General features: G+C 41.3%; 1 protein-coding gene across 2 annotated transcripts in view; it reads left to right on the top strand.

The window, feature by feature from the left end:
- Nucleotides 1–18,340, top strand: part of Fam120c (family with sequence similarity 120 member C) — a 125,698-nt gene extending 107,358 nt beyond the window's left edge. Inside the window, exons 11-16 of one of the 2 annotated variants that reach the window (XM_059250142.1) lie at nt 1,905–2,019; nt 6,325–6,534; nt 8,221–8,422; nt 12,659–12,797; nt 13,185–13,242; nt 17,596–18,340. In XM_059250142.1, coding sequence (XP_059106125.1) covers nt 1,905–2,019; nt 6,325–6,534; nt 8,221–8,422; nt 12,659–12,797; nt 13,185–13,242; nt 17,596–17,847 — 976 coding nt within the window. In that variant the 3' untranslated portion in view covers nt 17,848–18,340. The remainder of the gene's footprint in view (nt 1–1,904; nt 2,020–6,324; nt 6,535–8,220; nt 8,423–12,658; nt 12,798–13,184; nt 13,243–17,595) is intronic. The other variant, XM_059250143.1, reaches the window with a different exon arrangement.
- Nucleotides 18,341–19,628: the final 1,288 nt, after the last annotated feature.

Raw genomic sequence — 19,628 nt, forward strand, 5'->3', positions numbered from 1 at the left:
CTGAGTTGCTAAAGAAGTCACGGGATTTGTTGTCATCCTGCTACTCCAGAATCATTGTAAAATTCAAAGGAATAGGACTTTGAGCTTGAATCAAAACTAGTGGTAGTAAGGTTGCTTATACTGTTTGGTTGGTTGGTTTGGTTTTGGTTTTTGCCCATGGGAGGACAGTAGCTCAGAGAGGTTTCCAGATGCCATGCCAGATTGTAGCTGTAGTAATTGGGCCAGTGTCCCCAGGAATATATCCCATCTGTTGTCCAGGCACCCTTTGCTTTAAATGCCAAGTTTCTAAAGTCTTGTACAACTTTAGAAGTTATGCTTCTTCATTGTTTTATGGGCCTTCAAGGAGCTAAATGCATATTTTATGCTGATATATTTGCAGTTTTTTCTATCTGTCTCTACATTTTCAGTATCTATAAGACACTGTATCTTTAAGACACATTCAGTCTGTGGATAATCAATTCAAATACTCATGAATAGGTACCTAATTAGTAGATTCTTTTTCCTTTTTTAATTTTTTTATATTTTATGTTGGTATTGGTATATTGCCATGGTATATTGGTATTGGTGTTTTGCCATGGGTGTTGGGTCTTCTGGAACTGGAATTACAGACAGCTGAGAATTGTCATGTGGGTTCTGGGAATTGAACCCGGGTCCTCTGAAAGGGCAGTCAGTATTCTTAACTGCTGAGCCATCTCTCCAGCCCTCCCCTTTTTTTTTGGTTTTATCTATCAAGACTAGGTTTCTCCATGAAGCCCTGGCTGTCCTGGAACTACCTCTGTAGACCAAGCTGACCTTGAACTCAGAGATCCACCTGCCACTGCCTCCTGAGTGCTGGGATTAAAGACGTGCCACCACTGCCTCGCCCTGCATTTCCTAGCTTTAAAAATGGTACCGTGACATCAAGTCATCTTCACAAGCCAGAGTTCTTAAACCTGTGGCCAAGGGTTGGAAGTGACAAAGCATTCACCTAACATACGTGTAGTCCTGGATTCCATCCCTAGCACTGTGGGGGAAAATTCCTACGACCAAACCTTATGGGTTTATACACTGGTAGCTCTTATCTTTATTCCCAGACAACTTCATTCCTACTGACAATGCCTTTGGCCACAGATGCAGTCACCTCTCAACTGGTATGCATGTCATTATCACACTCCTGTTAACAATCCTTAAATGTCTTCCTACAATTTGGGGACAAAGATACACATTCCCTAATCTTATTTGGAGACTATGATGTGACCTACTTTATGATTTCACCCGCTGTCATTAAGCAATATCAAACCAGGTGCATCTTGCCAAATCATGCCTCCATAATACTCCAGACTATCCTAGAGCATCCTATTCCTACCTGATGTCTCAATAACTATCCGATTCCCTTGAAACTCTGCTCCTGCTGAGTTTTTCAGGGTGACTTCCTTAACCGTTTGAACTCTCCTGTGTTCTCAAAGAACCCTGCGTAGTTTTTTTCTTGATTCATAACACACTGTACTGTCAATGTTGTTTATGCCTGTCTCCTCTACCACTCAGATTTGGAATCACTGTAAACTAGCTCAGAGTTTGGTCCCTGATAAGGTTGTGGAGTTTTTGTGTGTGCATGTTTGTGTGTTTGTTTTACAGTTTGGGAGATAGATTCCAGTGCCTTGTGCATACTAAGCAAGCTCTTTACTACGGAGCTACATCTCCAGCCGTTGTTGTTGTTGTTGTTGTTGTTGTTGTTGTTGTTGTTGTTGTTGATAGTGTCTTGCTATGAAGCCTGGGCTAGCCTGGAACTCTATCTTTCTGCCTTTTTCTCCTAAGTAATAGGATTAGAGGCGTGTGCTAAAATGTGTGGCACCATTTTAGGTTCTTAGGAAGTGCGTGTGACATGAATGACAATCGTGATCAAATACTGATGTTTTTGTTTCTAGATACATGGTTCAGTGGCCTGGTGGTCGAATCCTGCATCGCCATGAACTTGACACCTTCCTTGCACAGGCTGTGTCTACCCAGCTTTATGAACCAGATCAGCTTCAAGAACTCAAGGTGATTTAATTTAGTCCACCGTCATTTAAAATTCTTCTGCCTTTTAGGCTTTTCTTTTTCTTTTTCTTTTTTTGAGACAGGGTCTCAGGCTGGCTTAAACTCTCTGTGTCAGTACAGATGACCTTATGACCTTGAACTCCTTATCCTTATGCTTCTACTTCCCAAGTGCTGAGATTTATAGGTATGGGCCGTTTCTACGTAAACTCGTACCTCAACTCTAAGTCTTTTCCTTTTGGAGCGAGGGAAAATAATAATTCTATAGGTAAGTGTTTTATTTACCTTAGCCAAATAGATACTTCTATTAGTAAAACCAAGAGATGCTGCTATATTACCCCCCCCCCCATAATGATGAATGAGAAGACTCAGAAAAAGATACTTTGTAGGGCTTGTAAATCATGGTAAGGTTTCCGTCACTAATAAGGTATGTTGCAGGGACTTACCTTAGTATCCCTACTTGTCGCTGAGTAAATGTCTATCTCCCACTACTTACTTTGTATTTCTTTCTTTAGTGTGTGAGTATAGGCGTGTGTGTCCTACAGTAGACATGTAGAGGTCAGATGACAACTCTCAGTAGTCAGTTCTCTCGGGCCACCTTGGAAGATCTGGGGATCAAATTCAAGTTCCTCTACCTGCTGAGCCATCTCATTACTGGCCCCTCTCCCAAAACACACTTAAGAAGGGTTGTGAATCCTGGAAGAAACACAAAAGCATAAAGAAGAAAGTAAAGACACCAAGAACTAAAGCAATAGAAGATAGTGGTATGGTAGGCAGACTAAAGACAGGTTGCCTTGTGCTTCAGTCTTGGCATTATTACCCCCTGGCAGGAACTCAAGGCAGGAACCTGGAGGCAGGAACTGTTGAAGCGGAGGCCATGAAGGAGTGCTGCTAACTGGCTTGCTCCTCATGGCTTGCTCATACATCAATCATTAATCAAGAAAATGCCCTAAGACTCCCTCATAGACCAATCTGATGAAGGCAATTTCTTTCTTTTTTCCGAATTTATAAGCTTTTATTCAGATTAATCAATAAATTGACAAAATAAAGCTTATTAATTATAGGAAAGAATGGCATCACTATGTAGCCTACAGATATTTAAGAGGATCTAATGAGATATTATGAATTTCTAAACAACTGCATGTAACCACCTGCAAGAAGGAAGAAATAGAAAATTTGTCAGAAATTGTGGCAGAGAGGAAAGTAACCTCACTTCAACAAACACGTGGTTTTAAGAGAATGGGGAATTTTGCAAATACTATTTGCACTTAACATCACTGAAGATAAGGATAGTCTGGATAAATGGAGAGTTGGTGGTAAGATGTTAAAATGAGGGGGCTGGAAAGATGGCTCAGTGGTTAAGAACATTGGCTGCTCTTCCAGAGGACCAAGGTTCAATTCCCAGCACCCACATGGCAACTTACAACTGTCTATAACTCCATTCTGGAGGATCTGACACCCTCACAGAGGCATATATGCAGGCAAAACACCAATCAATGCTCATAAAAATAAGTTATTTTTTAAAAAGATGTAAAATGAAAGGCCTGAGACCATTTGAAAACAAAACAAAGAATACACATAGTGGAACATCCTCTAATCCCTGCTGCAGGAGGATGCAGCAGGAGACGGGTCATTTGTTTGAGGCCAGCCTAGGCTATGTAGTGACACCTTGGCTCAAAAAACAAGCACAAATTACATGCTTTAAAGCTGAGGCAGGAAGGTAAAGAGTCTAAGACCAGCCCAGAGTATGTGGAGATTTCAAACAAAACAATAAAATAGACTTGGAGTCTGGTGAGATGGCTCTAAGCACTCACTTCTCTTGCAGAGGATGCAGGATTGGTTCCTAATATCCACAACATACAACCATCTATAACTTCGGTTCTAAGGAATCCACGGCCCTCTTCTGGCCTCCAGGGGCACTTCAAACAAGTGGTACACTTGTGTACATACAGGCAAAACACTCATACACATAAAATAAAAAATAAATCTCTAAAACTCCAAATGATTCCTCTTAACTTTATTTCTTGTCATTATTTGCCAAACAATACAATATGAAATCTGTTCATAATAAAGTAATATAGAGCTAATTTAACATATAGAAGGATTGTGTAGGCTATATACAAACATACCATTTTCCATAAGGGACTTGGGCATCCATTGATTTAGTTATCTTCAAGGGGTCCTGAAACCAGTTCCCCAAGAATACTGAGAGACAACTGTATTGTACTTTCTTTTTAACTTATCATAGTCCATATTTACTTTGTGTTAAAAATTTAGTAATTTTTTTATCATACGGATGTATCATTTAATTATTATGATGTTAGCCATATAGATTATTTCTAGTTTTCATTAATATATGTAATGTGATAATTGCATGCTTATGCATACATCTTTATTGACATGTGCATTTCCTTCGAATATAGTCTATAATCCTGTATAACAGTTTTAGTGTACCTGTATTTTGACTGCAACCTGTCTCATAAGACTAGGTATTGAATTTTCCAATTTTGGCATCATGTCAGCACTCAAAAATGCTTCAGACTTTGGAACATTTTATTTCTGAAATGGAACTTTCTGTGTTACCTAGGCTCAACTCCATCTCCTAGGTTCAGATGATCCTATCCCCTCAGCCTTTTGAGTAGCCAGGACTATATCTGAGCTCTAGCATGCTTGGCAGAAGAGGTTCTTTTTCGTTTGGTTGGTTGGTTGGCTGGTTGGTTTGAGAGAAGATATATTGTCTTGGCCCAGACTGGCCTTGAACTTGAAGCAGCCCTCCTGCCTCAGTCTCCCAAGTCCATGTACCATCATCTGGCTAGAACTGATTGAGTTGGCAAATGTGAATATTTTCAAACTTCTTGATCTATGTTACTTAGTTGCAATGTATATCCTCAGCATTTATATGATTTCCCATTTATTTCACTGCACTATCATCAGTATTGAATATTCTTTGGTTTTCACTTTTTGAAATTTTCAAATTTGATGGACAGAATAATGAGCAGCCTCTAAATTGTAGGTTCTCGGCCAGGTGGTCGTGGCACAAGCCTTTAATCCCAGCACTCAGGAGGCAGAGCCAGACAGATCTTTGTGAGTTCGAGGCCAGCCTGGTCTACAGAGCGAGATCCAGGACAGGCGCAAAGCTATACAGAGAAACCCTGTCTCGAAAAACCAAAAAAAAATTGTAGGTTCTCAACCTATGGGTCATGACTTCTTTGGTGTCGCATATCAGATATTTACAATGCATAATAGTAACAAAGTTACAGTTATGAAGTATCAATAAAATAATGTTATGGTTGGGAGTCATCACCACATGAGGAACTGTATTAAAGGGTCACAGCATTAGGAAGATTGAGAACCACTGATCTAAATCATTTCAAGGAAAGGTGGACATAAAAGCTACTTACGTGCCGGGCAGTGATGGCGCACGCCTTTAATCCCAGCACTCAGGAGGCAGAGGCAGGCGGATCTCTGTGAGTTCAAGGCCAGCCTGGTTTACAGAGCGAGATCCAGGAAAGGCGCAAAGCTACACAGAGAAACCATGTCTTGAAAAACAAAAACAAAAACAAACAAACAAAAAAAGCTACTTATGTACTGAAATAACTACTGAAAGGCAATATATATGGTAGCTCAAGACTGTCATCCCAGTACTTAGGAAACTGAGGCAGGAAGATTACTGTGACTGTGAGATCAGCCTGAGTTTCAGAGTAAGATCATTTTTTAAAAACTATTTTACATGTATTTTTATGTATTTGGGGGTATAGTACAGAGGGATACATGTGTGCCATGAAAGGAGTGTGGAGGTCAGAGGACAATTTTTGAATGAGTTGGTTCTCTTCCTTCTACCATGTGAGTCTTGGGGATCAAACTCAGTCTTGGCAGCAAATGCCACTGAACCATCCTGCCAGCCCAGCATGGTCTAATTTAGCTGGAAGAGTCAACATGACATTATAATAAATAAACAACAACAACAATAATAATGTTACCAATGACAATGTAGGTTAAGTATCCCTTATCTGAAATGCACAGAAATGAGCAGACATATTTCAAATTTGAGACTTTTTTCCAGATTTTTAATATTTGCATACACACAATGAGATATCCTAGGATAGGACCCAAATCTTAACTATGATGTTCATTTATGTTTCATATATACCTTATAAATATAGCCTGAAGATAATTTTATACAATATTTTTAGGGCATCTGCATTTTAACTGCAACCAATCATATGAGGCCACAGATTTTAGATTGTTTTAGACTTAAAGTTTTTCATTTCTTTTTTCTTATTTCTTAATTTTTTTCTCTGATGGTTTCAGATTGAGAAACTGGATGCTCGAGGGATCCAGCTTGCTGCCCTGTTCATGAGTGGGGTCGACACAGCTCTGTTTGCCAATGATGCATGTGGCCAGCCAGTCCCTTGGGAGCACTGCTGCCCCTGGATTTACTTTGATGGCAAGCTGTTCCAGAGCAAGCTCATTAAAGCAGGCCGAGAGCGAGTGTCCCTGGTTGAACTCTGTGATGGCCAGGTACAGTCCATACCCCTGACCTGTCACAGGGACAAATCAGTAAGCATGCAGGGGGAAGGAGCTCAGACATTTAGGCAGTAGAGAGCAGAAGTGAGCCAATGTGTCTGAGCCAAGCTAAATTGAATCAACATGGTCTCCAAAGCTTATAATCTAATACATGTCTATTACAAAAGCGTGTGTCGGAAAGTTGTTTTTATCCCCAAGCTTAAAGTTTGTATGACTTACTTCTTACTGAGAGTATTTCTTCTCCACAAAATTTCCATATATACTATATGCCCTTCCTGGAACTATTGGAATTTCATTTTCTCTTATTTACAAACACTGCAAGTCCCTTTTCTAAGTGAATTTTTGGGGGAAAGGAGGTTAGGAATGGAAGAGAGCAGAAAGTAGATAATAGATTAGATTTTCCAATATAACCTTGGGAAAGGGAGAAAAAAGCAAGGGAAAGGAAACCTTACTCAGTATTTTCTCTGTTTAGTGGGGAGTAAGCTGAGGGACTAGAGCAGGGTCAGCCAACTACTCCTATCCTGTCCCCTGTCCTTTATAAATAGCATTTGACTGGAACATGGCCACATTCCTTCCTTTACATACCTGTGACTTCTTTCATGCTAGAATGGCAAAGCAGAGTAGTTGTGGCAGACACAGTGTGGCCCATGAATCCTAAAGTATTTACTTTCCTACCTTTTTCAGAAGTTTACCAACCTCTGGGACTAGGTATATGCACACACCTGTAGTTGGGTTTTGTTTTGTTTTGTTTTTTTGTTTTTTGTTTTGCTCTTTGGGGGCCTGACACCCAGCTCCCAAATAAATACATGGAAACTTATTCTTACTTATGAATGTCTGACCTTAGCTTGGATTGTTTCTAGCCAGCTTTTCTAACTTAAATTATCCCGTTTCTCTTTAACTATGTTTTGCCTCTGGGCTTTTTACCTTTCTTTATTCTATATATCTTTCTTTCCGTCTTACTCAGTGGCTAGCTGTGGGGCTGGGTGGCTGGCCCCTGGCATGCTCCTCTCCTCCTTTTCTTGCTCCTCTTTTTTTCAAGCCAAGATTTCTCCTCCTATTTATTCTCTCTGCCTGGCAGCCCTGCCTATCCCTCTCCTACCTAGCTATTGGCCGTTCAGCTCTTTATCAGACCAATCAGGTGTTTTAGGCAGGCAAAGTAACAAAGCTTTACAGAGTTAAACAAAAACAACACATCATTGTATCATTAAACAAATATTCCACAGCATAAATGAATATAACACATCTTAAACTAATATTTCACAACCCATACAATCAACAGTGCTAAGGGTCTCCAGTGCTGAGTATGGGAGATGTCTGTTTTTTCTTTTCTCTGTTACCTGATTTTGTTACCTCCCCCTTAAAAGAATAACCTAGCCAGTTGTTGGCCATGCAGTCAACCATTTCCTGATTCCTTATTGTTCTATTTGTTGTCATCCCCATAGATAATGTTCCTCACAAGTTGCTGGTCAGAACTAATCTTCTGGTATTGTAGGTATCTTGTGAAGAGTGGGTGCTTTGATGCTAAATGGGTTTCCTGAGGCTGGAGTCTAGAAGCCTTTCACTCTGGACTCAATTCCCATAATGGAAATAGAATTATGAGAATGTGCCTAGAGTGTTCAATACTATGCGTGAAACATGGGGCAAGTTCAGAACAATACCAATTCTCTTCCTCATTTGAAGGCTGACCTGGCAAGCAAAGTGGAGAAGATGAGGCAGAGCATCCTTGAAGGCGTCAACATGAATCATCCACCACCTTCTGCTCTACTTCCGTCACCTACGTTTGTGCCTCCCATGGTGCCCTCTCTCTATCCTGTTTCTCTTTATTCCAGAGCCATGGGCTCATTTCCGCCTCCCCCTCAAGCAAGGAGTCGGGGATTTGCAGGTCAGTACTTCAGAATGAGGTGTCATCTAATTGATTTCGTTATAAACCATCCAGTTCACTGCCAGTTACTGAATTCCACGCTGTGGTATAATAGTTTCAAATGTAACTATCAGTGTATCCTGGGGAAGAAAGTCCATTGAAATCCAAGACCATTCTCAATAGAGGTGGTCAGTTCTCAGTGACTAATTCTCATCATCCAAACTTATGTGGTCTGGACTGATGCAAAACCAAGAATCACTTGTCATTTCATTATTTTGATAGTTATAATTTATATGAACTGGATCTTCGTGGTTGCTGTTAGTTCATCCATTCCTTATGAGCAGTTGCAGGAAGGTGTTTGTGGGAAAGTATTGGAAGTACATCCCAGTACTGGAAGATGACAGTAGCTTGATGTAGCTGTATTCACTCTAGGGGTAGACCTGATACACTGCCTACCTTCAGCTCCAAAAGCATGGAAAGAAATTTTATCATCCACACACCCCAAAGAATTACATCTTAGTAGAGAAAACAAGCACATACATGTATATATAAATTATGGTGACTCCCAAGCTTCTGCCTAATAAGGAATACACAAGCATGATTCAGGCAGCTAAAATCTTGATATATTAAATAACCTGCTTCTGGTGAAACACGATTTTATGTGTGTGTGTGGTAGTTGGGATCAAACCCAGGATTTTAAATATTCTGGGCAGGCATTCTACCTCTGAGCTACATGCATCCCCAGTTCTGAACCAGGGTATTTCAATAGGGATATTTTAACATGAAATAGCAAGAATCTGTCATCAGGTGAGTGTATCTTTGCTGTTGAACATGTGTATTGTGTGTTGTACCTCCATTTAAAAACAATAAAGCTGGAAGTTGAACTTAGTCTTTTAGGGTCACAAAACTCAGCAGTTATATTTAGCTCAAGGGTAGGCTTACATGAGCAGTATGGAAGTCAGGCCCTGCTGTGGAACAATCCTTTTCTACACTATGAATATGTATTGTTCTCATTGGTTAATAAAAAGCTGACAGGCAGGTAGCTGGGCAGCAAGGTGGGAAAGCCAAACTGAGAATGATGGGAAGAGGAAGAACAGAGTCAGGGGTCAACAGCTAGATGCAGAGGATGAATGTGCCATGCTAATAAAGGTACTGCCACATGGCAGGGTGTAAATAAGGAACATGGGTTAACTTAAAATATAAGAGCTAGTTAGTAATAAGCCGGAGCTATTGGCTGAGCATTTACAATTAATATAAGTCTCATGTGGTAATTTGGAAGCAGCTCCCAGGACAGGAAAACTCCACCTACAAGGCCCCTATGTAGTCAAGTCTTACAGACTAAGGAACCAACCATTCCATCCCTTTAAGCTGACTTAACTGATCTCTGAGTGTGTGTGTGTGTGTGTTGACTGTATTGTGTGTTTCTCAGAAGATGCCTTAATTAAGGCCAAGTTCTTGAGAAATTCTTACCATTGCCTAAACTAGTGATGGATCACAGAAGCCTCCTGCCTGCACTTCCTGCCTTTCTAAAAGGACACAATAAAAATCACGAAGTGCAGCTGGATGTTGGTGGTACACGCCTTTAATCGGATCACTTGGGAGGAGACTCAGGTGGATCTCTGAGTTCAAGGCCAGCCTAGTCTACAGAGTGAATTCCAGGACAGCTAGGGCTACATAGAGAAAACCTGTCTCAAAAAAAAAGAGTAGTAAATCCTTAGGATCTCACTTTCATTTAAAGATTATGATCCTGTTGTCTTTAACTTCTAAGTGCTGGGATTATAGGCATGTGTCACCATGCCCAGCTAGAACTTTCTTGCTACCTTATGAAATTCAACTGTGCTCATGAACGTACACACAATTGCAATCTCCTGTCTTCAGGAGGTAATCATGTTATCTTGTCTTGAATTGTTCTTGGTTTTTATAACTGTTATGGTTCATTTTTGTTGCTATCCTTGTGACCAAATACCTAACAGGACAGGGAGATTTTAACTCATGTTTTAAAGAAACACTGTATATCATGGCAAGGAAGGCATGTGGGCTGGACCCTATCAGTGGTTTGTTTTGTTTTTGTTTTAAAGATTTATTTATTATGTATACAGTGTTCTGCCTGCATGTATGCCGGTATGCCAGAAGAGGGCGCCAGATCTCATTACAGATGGTTGTGAGCCACCATGCGGTTGGTGGGAATTGAACTCGGGACCTCTGGAAGAACAGCCAGTGCTCTTAACCTCTGAGCCATCTCTCCAGCCCTGTTTTCTTTATGTTTGTTGATCTTTGTGAATCTGGAAGCAGAGAACTCAGGCCAGAAATGGGGCCAGTTACAACCCTCAAAGCCTACCCCCCAGTAGCACACATTCCCCAGCTAAGGTCAACCTCCTAAAGGCCCCACCACCTCCCCAAAAGCACTGCCATTTGAGGACCGACTGTTGAAACATAGGAACCTGTGGGGCATATTTCATATTCAAACTGCCACATTCTTCTAACCAGACTAGCATTAACTTGTTGCAATCTACCTGCTCCTGTCTCCTGAGTGCTGGGATTGGGGCTGTGCACCATGATCATCATCAAGTCTTAGCTTTTTAATTATATATTTATTTTTTTCATATAGCTTACTCATCTGGCTAATCCTTTATTGTATAATGAGGCACTTTTGTATGGAAAGTGGGTTTGACCTAGAATTTTCCAATAAGTACATTTTAAGAATTCATTTGAGGGCAGAGAAGAGAAGGTATGGAGAAGGATAACTAACACTAAAGCCTTTGACAAAGCCTTATGGAAACCCACTACTGTAGAAGTTTCCTAAAACATATACATGTATAAAAAAGAGTTTAAGTGGAGTTACCCTATAATTGGAGAGTAATTCATCTCTCATACAACTACTAGCCAACATAGGCTAGCCAACAAAAAGTGCATTGCCAGATTTGGGTCACTTCTTTACATGTTGTTGGTCAGTGGGGTCTCCTGGAGTCCCAAAACAATGCAAGGTATTGCTGTTGATTTTGGTTACCCAGACCCTTTTACTCAACATACCACATACTTGAGTCATAGTACATGGAGAAATTAAACCAGTACCAACTTGAAAGCTTCATCTCTGCTAGCTATCTTCATAGTGCTGGAAGATGCTATGCAGACTGCTGGGGAGAAGAGTAATCAGCAGTCTTACCCAGCTATGACCCCTGTAAGCTAAAATAGTGACTGGGCTTGGCCGGATGTGCCCACTAATACAGTGATGGCATGGAGACTGTGGGAGTAACCAACTACTGCTTTCTGACTGGATTTACTTACTACTATTATTCTTCCAAATGGACATATGTTAAGCTGCTCCCGAAGTACTTACCTTTACATCCATAGGTTAGTGCATCTGTCAACCCTCATCAGAGAAGCTTCTATTTGCACTAGATAGAAACTAATACAGAGACCCACGACTAGTCAGTGTGAACAAATAAGACAATGCCCAGTTCCCAGCCCTAACTGGGACATTTGTAGCGTGCTCTCTTCCCCCAAGTCTTAGGAGTCATTGCAGAAGAGGGAACAGAAAGATTGTGAGAGCCAGAGGTAGTGAGTGACTGCTGTGAAATACTGTTTTCGGGACATGACAGAGCTATTGCACACGTGAACTCCCAGTGGCTGTGATTGCTTGCCCAAGACCTTCACAGGATCAAGCTAGGCAAAAATCCCCTCGTGGGCCGGGGAAGGGGCCATGAGGTCCATCAGCTGAGTGGTTATTGGCGACCAATAGCTCCTAGAGGAGCAAGAGTCAGTTTTCTTCAGGGATGTGGCCTCAGAAGCTTCCCATGCTCCAGTAGATGGTCCTCCACCCATTCACACGCTTGCAACACTAAGTGGATTCAGTGGTTTGGTTTTTTTTAAAGAAGGTGAAGTTGAAAGAGGAAGGTGATGAGAAGAATAAGTGATGACTTACAGTCGAAAGGAATGGGGTGAAAGGATTGAGCAAAACACATATGCATATATGGAAATTCTGGATTTTTTAAAAATGGAAAAATGTATCTGGGGCCAGCAAAAGCATTTTTCTAAACCAATTCCTATTATGTGGCAGGCTATACAGTTGGAAAAAAAGATGACTTAGACCCCAGTTATTAAAGTGGCTATCGAGACCTTCACTCCCCTCCTCTGTACTTGCTTCCCTTGTTATCACACTCTTATCCGAGAGGGAGAGGTAGATTGTCTAGCGCTTTGCTTCCAGCTCCTGCCCTGTCTGGCACTTGCCGTTCACCACTGCTCTTCTTCAATTCGCAGGTCTCCATCCAATCCCACCCCAAGGCGGAAAACTGGAAATTGCTGGCATGGTGGTGGGCCAGTGGGCTGGCAGCAGATCTTCTAGAAGTCGAGGATCCTTTGGCATGCAAGTGGTTTCTGTCGGTGGGCCAGGAAAGGGGTATGTACTTGAATGGCTTGCTATGAGCTAGGGTCAGTCCTGGTATGCTTGGGAAAATGCTCAGCTATTGAGTCCTTCTGTGAAGGTAAGAGGTATGAATCAACTTTCCATACTTGAAATCAGCTGTAACTCTGGTTCATCAAATGTGTAACAAATGCCCTGCTTTTGTTAAAAAAATTTTTAAAAATTGTGCTAGAAGACAAGGAACACACAATAATTCAGTGCAGCGTAGAAATGATAGGAATAGAGGTTTGCAGGAGCAGTACTAAAGAGAGTCATCTAAGTTTACAAGACTAAACTTCTTCCTCAAGATGAGTAGTTAACCAGGTAAAGATGGGATTTGGGCTTTACATGTTCTCATGGTCACTTTTCTCCCTCTTGCTGAAGGCATGGAAAAGAACAGGCTGGTAGAGGATCCAAAGGTCACAAAAAAGGAAATAAACAAGTAAGTATCTCTTTTGAGGGTGTCAAGCTGGTTTGACACCGTTTGCCCCTTTTGGTTAAATTATAAGAGATTGTGCGAGGCATGGAAAACTGAGCCGTCTGGGGTGGGGGGGGGCAGGTCTCATGTCTTTTACAGGCATTTGATTTCAGTGCCTACTTCCCAGTAAGCGTTTGTCACCCTAAATTGTTCCCACAGGGCTGCAGAGGCTCTTCCCTTTTTTTCTGAATGAAAGGCCACACAATAGAAACCAGGTACAATGTCCTGAAGACCTGTGCCTAGTATAGTGGGTGCTGCGTCCAGCCAGAAGGGACCAGAGTGACACTAACAACTAGTTTGTCTGCAGCCTGTCTGAGCTTTGCGGGCCCAACAGAGGTGCTTAGAAAATTTGACCTTTGCCTTATGGGAGATGGAACCATTACTATTCTACTGTGTGTGTGTGTGTGTGTGTGTGTGTGTGTGTGTGTGTGTGTGTGTCTGTTCCTAGAGATTAAACCCAGGGTCTCGCACATGCTAGGCAAATACTCTATCACTGAGATACATCACCATCTTTGACTTGTGTGTGTATGTGCACATGTGTGCCAGGTATGAATGCATAACACATATGTGTGTGGAGGCCAGAGATAAATACCAGTTGTCTTTCTTGGCCCCTTTCCACTTCTCTCCTCTCCTGTCTTCTTCTCTCTTTCTTTCTTTGAAACAGTCTCACTAGGTAGCCCTAGCTGACCTAGAACTCTCTCTGTAGACCAGGCTGGACTCACAGAGATCCACCTGCATCTGCCTCCCAGCTGCTGGGATTAAAGGCTTGTGCCACCATGCCAAGATGTCATCAGATATTAATCCAAAATCTGTTCTCCTGTATACCATCATCCTTCACTGTATCAATAATAAATCCAACTCTTAGCTAGGCATAATGGCTCATGCCTTTAATCCAAGAATTTGGGAAGCAGAGGCAGGTGGATCTCTGTATGTTCAAGGCCAGCCTAGTCTACAGAGTGAGCTCCAGGACAGCCAGAGCTACATAATGAGACCCTGTCTTGCAATAAATACCATAAATAAATAAACCAACTATTTAATGTTTGGTTTGGTATTATTTTAAACCTAAAATGGAACGAGAATACTAACCCCTCCCCTACACACAAAGCATTCCATAATGCATCCCAAAACCACAGAACAGTGACTTTGGGAATGTTTTGAAGTTTCTCAGTTCCTCCAGAAACTGGTCAATAAGATAGAAAGTGTTGTGTGTAGAAGGAAAAGTAGTCACCCAAGAAAACACCCATAAAGTAGTAGCATGCAGTGTAAAAAACCTTCTATTTTTAGTATGTAAAAAATATTCTCTCTGTGATTGACTCATACTAACAAGATCACAGAAATAGCCATGTGGATCTATCCAGAGTGAGTGGCAAATGAATGAGAACCAAGTACTGATTTATGATAAGAAGGAATACTTAAGATGACACATTGCACACATACTCTTTGCCACTCATGTTTACCACATGAAGTCATTGAAACCACATGAGTACCTCGTAGGGTATTTACTACTTCCCACTTTCGGAAGAACCTGAGGCTTAGAGGAATAATAGTATCTCACCTCAATGTATCAATTAAGTCAGTTTTCAGAACTGACATTCCATCTTGAGCCAGCTGATTCCAAAGTCCTATACTATATGGATTCCAATGCAACAGAGCAATTCTGATTGCTAGAGCCAGAATCAGAACCAAGCCAGGTTTTGCTGACTCACGTGCACATGCTCCGAACCATTATTACCAGAACTTGCTTTCTCTAAGGGCAAGTCATGGTATCAGTAATTTGCTTGGGGGCATGAAACAGAAACAGTGAAGTTAGTTACTATTTATTTAGTTCTCCTTTGGTTTGGGGGGTAGAGGCTGGGGGTTTGAAATGGGCTCTTGCCGTGTAGCCCATATATTGAGTTTCTAGAGCATGCTAGACTCTAAGTGCTTTACATGGAGTAGCTCATTAAATTGTTGTAGGAACATATGAAGTCCACACTGTTCTATTTCATGAGAGGGAGAAAACAAGGGTGTTAAGGAATCTTCTAGCTCAGAGTACTTCAGCCACTACTATCTTCTCTAGAGGTAAGATGGCCATAGAAATGCTTACATGAACTTCATTATTACTTACCTCATCTTCTTTGGACACAACTGCTGTTGGCTCTCTTGACAGCCTTGCTGATTTTCCTTTCTCAGAAAGAGACCACCAGCCCCAAATCATGACATGGAGGCTTATTAGTTACGAATGCTCAGCCTTAGCTCATGCTCATTTCTAGCTAGCTCTTATAATTTAATTTAACCTATTACCTCTTCGTCTGTGTTTTGCCTTGGGCCTTTTTACCTTTCTTTCCTCCTGTATGCCCCACTTCCCTGCTTCCTGTGTCTGGCTGCCTGGCGGCTGCCTGGCTGGCTGGCCGGCCCCAGGCATTTCCTTGTTCTCTCACCTCCAAACCTAAATTTCTCCTTCTGCTTATTCTCTCTGCCCACTGGTCCTGCCTGTCCCTCTCCTGCCTACCCATTGACTGTTCAGCATTTTATTAGACCACTCAGGTACCTTAGGCGAGCAAGGTGAAACAAATGCAACACATCTTTACATAGTTAAAGTAATATTCCACAGCTGTTCTGTTCAGGATTCCTCCAGTAACTAATTGTTCCAGCTTATATAATGCTCATATACGATAGCTCCATCTTCCTAAGTTAATTCCTAGGGCTTGGTGTTATATGTTTTTAAATCCTTAAGTCACTTATTTATAATATATTATTTCTTTGTTGAATCCATCAGATGACAAGTTCCACCCATTGGGTAGATTTTTACTAATTCCACTGTATTTTCAGATTCTTAGGCAACACTTCCTAGTAGCCCCTGTGTGGTGTAACTTAAAAAAAGAAATGGCAGGTTCATGGAAAGGAGCTGAGATGAGATTACTGTTCAAAGGAGCTTTATTAGACAATGGGGCCCTGGAAGGGAGACTGGGACTTCAGGTCCAAAGATGAGCTTTATTAGAAGACATACCATCCTGGCCAAAGGCAGCCATAATAGGGCCTTGGAAAGGGGAAGGAGACAGAGAGAGACTGATGAGGGGGAGGTTTCCTTTCAAAACTGGAAAACAAAAGGGGTCTCTGATTCTTAGAGTGTTTTCAGGAGTGTAGGCAAGCTTCATTCATACCAAGTGCCCTAAGCTGGCCTGGCCCACAGATAGGATCATAAACTTATGTTCCAGGTGCCAGGAGAGGAGCCTCACGGCCACAGTGCAGCATGCTTTCTCAACTGTATTCCAAAGGAGAGCCGCCAGGGGCTGTGACCTGATTTTCAGGGGGAAGGAAAAGGCATCTATAGGGCCTGTGATCAAACACTGTGTTGTACAGACTTTGGAGCAAAGTGATTTAATTTTGCATCAAGTTCTGCCCTTTCAATTCTGTAATCTTGGACAACTTGTTCCATATTTCCCTCATTTGTAAAATGAGAAAATTACAGGATTATAATGATTAAATAAGATGATATCTGTAAAGAATTTAGCATAGACCCTGGAATATAGAAAGCAATTAGTAAAAATTAGTTGTTATTTATAATTGACCAAAATTCAACAGTTATGAGCATCTATTATATCTCATTATAAAGTAAGGCCTTAAGAGTAAAAAGGTCTAGGCGTGCAAGGGACCTTGGGTACATCATTTTGCTTTGTTCGAGCTTCTATTGTCTTATCCATAAAATGAACCGCAGAATATATGAGCTGCCTAACCACATAGGAACCAGAAGTTGTCACTTTTCCTAGTAACATCACTATTTCTAGTAACAGTCATGGAAAGTCAGCATTATGCTGCAGGCTCACGCAGTTCATGTCATTTCCAACAGCAAAGAGTATCCGTTTTAAAACTGTGAGATACTGCAGTAGAGCTTCTGAGTTCTCCCCCATTGTTTTTTTTTCTCTTTACTTGTAATTTGCTCTTCTGATTGTCAGTATTTAGTCAGTGTTGTCTGACAGTTGAGCATGTAGAGGCTGACCCACCTAAAATAGATTCCTGGCTGCACTACTGTCTATCTTAAGCAAGTTATTTTAACTTTCCTGTGCCTCCGCTTCCTCATCAGTAAATGGAGCATGATAGTATATACTATTTCAGTCACTCTAAGTATTAGAAAAATATGCTTTAAAGCTATGTGAGTGGTACTTGTGTCATTGTATCATCACTGCTGTTGATATTCTTAGGACAGTATCAGAATGGATGACCTTTAGGCTTCCTGCTGTTTCTGAAGAATTTCTCAGGCTAACTTATGAACATGCTTGGGGAAGCCCAGGCAGTTTGGGATTACCATTTCCACCAAGTACCTCTTGTTTTTGACAGGGCTCTGCAGATGCAATTTCTAAGTCCGTGGAGCTTCATCCAGGTCGGGCCCGCTCCCAGGTGAATGGAAACAACAGCACATTGATTATGGAAGAGAAGAGTGATCATCTTCCAGCTCCATCACAATGCGCCTTATCCAAAGACAGTACCGTGTGTAATAATGATGACCACTGCCTCCCCGTGAAGAATGGAGAGAAGAACCCCGTGCAGGAGCAAGAGCTAGAAACTGTGGCCCAGCAGAAAGAGGAATGACAAACTGAAGCCAGCTTCACTTGTCAGGGAGAGGAGAAAACTATACTTTTCTGATTCTAGGCCCAAGTTAGAGGAGGATAGATGTTTCCCCTAGTTTTAGCCAGGATTTGAAGGGAATACATATTTATCATATCCATCTTTGCTTCCCTGTCTTCTCTAGCTCCAGACTTAGAGAGCCTGGGAGATTTCTGGTTAAAGATGACTAGCAACAAGACTAAACTCAGATTCTCAAATCCATAGCACCAATATTTCCTTCTGTCTCCTGGAAGTCTAGTGAGGCAGTGGCTACCAGAAAGCAGATCTTCTCCCAGAAGTACGATGGGTACGGTCTGGCTTTGGTTTTCTGAGTATTGAATGTGATACTCACTTATAAACTCAAATGATCAGTAAGGGGTTGAAGGGAAGCTGCCCAGGGCTTCCTGAGCTTTTGTCTTTAAGGTGATGGAAGCTCGGTACCTAGCCGTTATCCTCCTTTCTCTTTCCCTAACTCGCCTACCCCAGGATCTTGTGTACCACCTCTAGCTCTGGCCTGACAATCAGATAGGTAGACGTTTTCAGGGAAGTAGACAGTGTTGGTTTGGGTTATTTTATTTAATTTTTTATTTTATATACTTTAAAAAAACTACAATGGCCTTTGTACTGGGAGATTCAAGTGAGTCAGAAAAGTACTGGGCAGATTTTTCCTGCCTCCCAACCAGTGCATTGTTTATAAAATAGAAGCTATGGTGCAGTTCACCCACTATCTGCTGCCCACACTCTAAAAGGGTGGGAATCAATGTTAGAAACTGAGTACAAAAGGGACTCAAAAGACTCTATGTGTGTGTACATGTGTATAGGTGTGTGTGGGGGTGTATATATGAACGTGTGTATCTATATGCATACACATACCCTTTATATAAGAGACAGATCTATTTATCTATACATATTTTATATATATAAATGTGTGTATACAGATATATATACACATACATACATGGTAAAGTTCCAGAAGATTTACTGAATTTCCCAGAAATGCTTCCACTGCTATGGAATGGTGGGTTTCAAAGACCGTACTTTAAATCTGAAATCCTTGCTAAGTCACAGCCTATCACAATTATGAGAAGATGGGCTACTCTAAATCAGACACAAAGTACTTTCCAGAGATTGCCTGTTCAGAACAACAAATACTTCACTTTGAACAGAGCCCTCACATCCCATATGGTGAGAACAGGAGGTTGAAATGGGATTGGGAAGAGTTGCACATTTTTTATGAAGGTTTGGAGATAGAAAAGGAATAGGAAGTGATTACCATTTGAAAGGGCTTTCAGCCAATTTGGAAGAAATTTCTTGTGGAACTCCAGGATCAAATTGGCTTCAGGCAAGACTTGATTGACATGAATCTAAGGAGGGAAAACTAGCACTGGAATGATGGGGTGGGGAGATGTGAGGAAATTGGACAATTTGATTTTACATGCTTAGATCGTTTCATTTACTCATTGACATTTTGACTACAGGATCTTTTCATTTGCTTTGCAAGGAAGATGTCAGAGGACTTGGCCTGGGATTTGAGAAGGATTCTATAAGAGATTCTCAGTCCCTGCGAGGCCAAGATCTGCCCAGGATAAAAAGGCTCTTCCTCCTTGCTGGAGATAATCTTAAGAAAACCTTGATTTCCAGTTTCCCTCATTTTGGGCAGCCAAAATAGAAGGGCTGGAAACATGGCTTGTAACAAACTAGTAGTGTATCTTCATTCAGGAATTGAGGCTTCTAGCCACACACATCTCCTTTTGGACTTTGATATT

The sequence above is a fragment of the Peromyscus eremicus genome, chromosome X (genome assembly GCF_949786415.1).
Source record: "Peromyscus eremicus chromosome X, PerEre_H2_v1, whole genome shotgun sequence".
NCBI classification, from domain to species: domain Eukaryota; kingdom Metazoa; phylum Chordata; class Mammalia; order Rodentia; family Cricetidae; genus Peromyscus; species Peromyscus eremicus.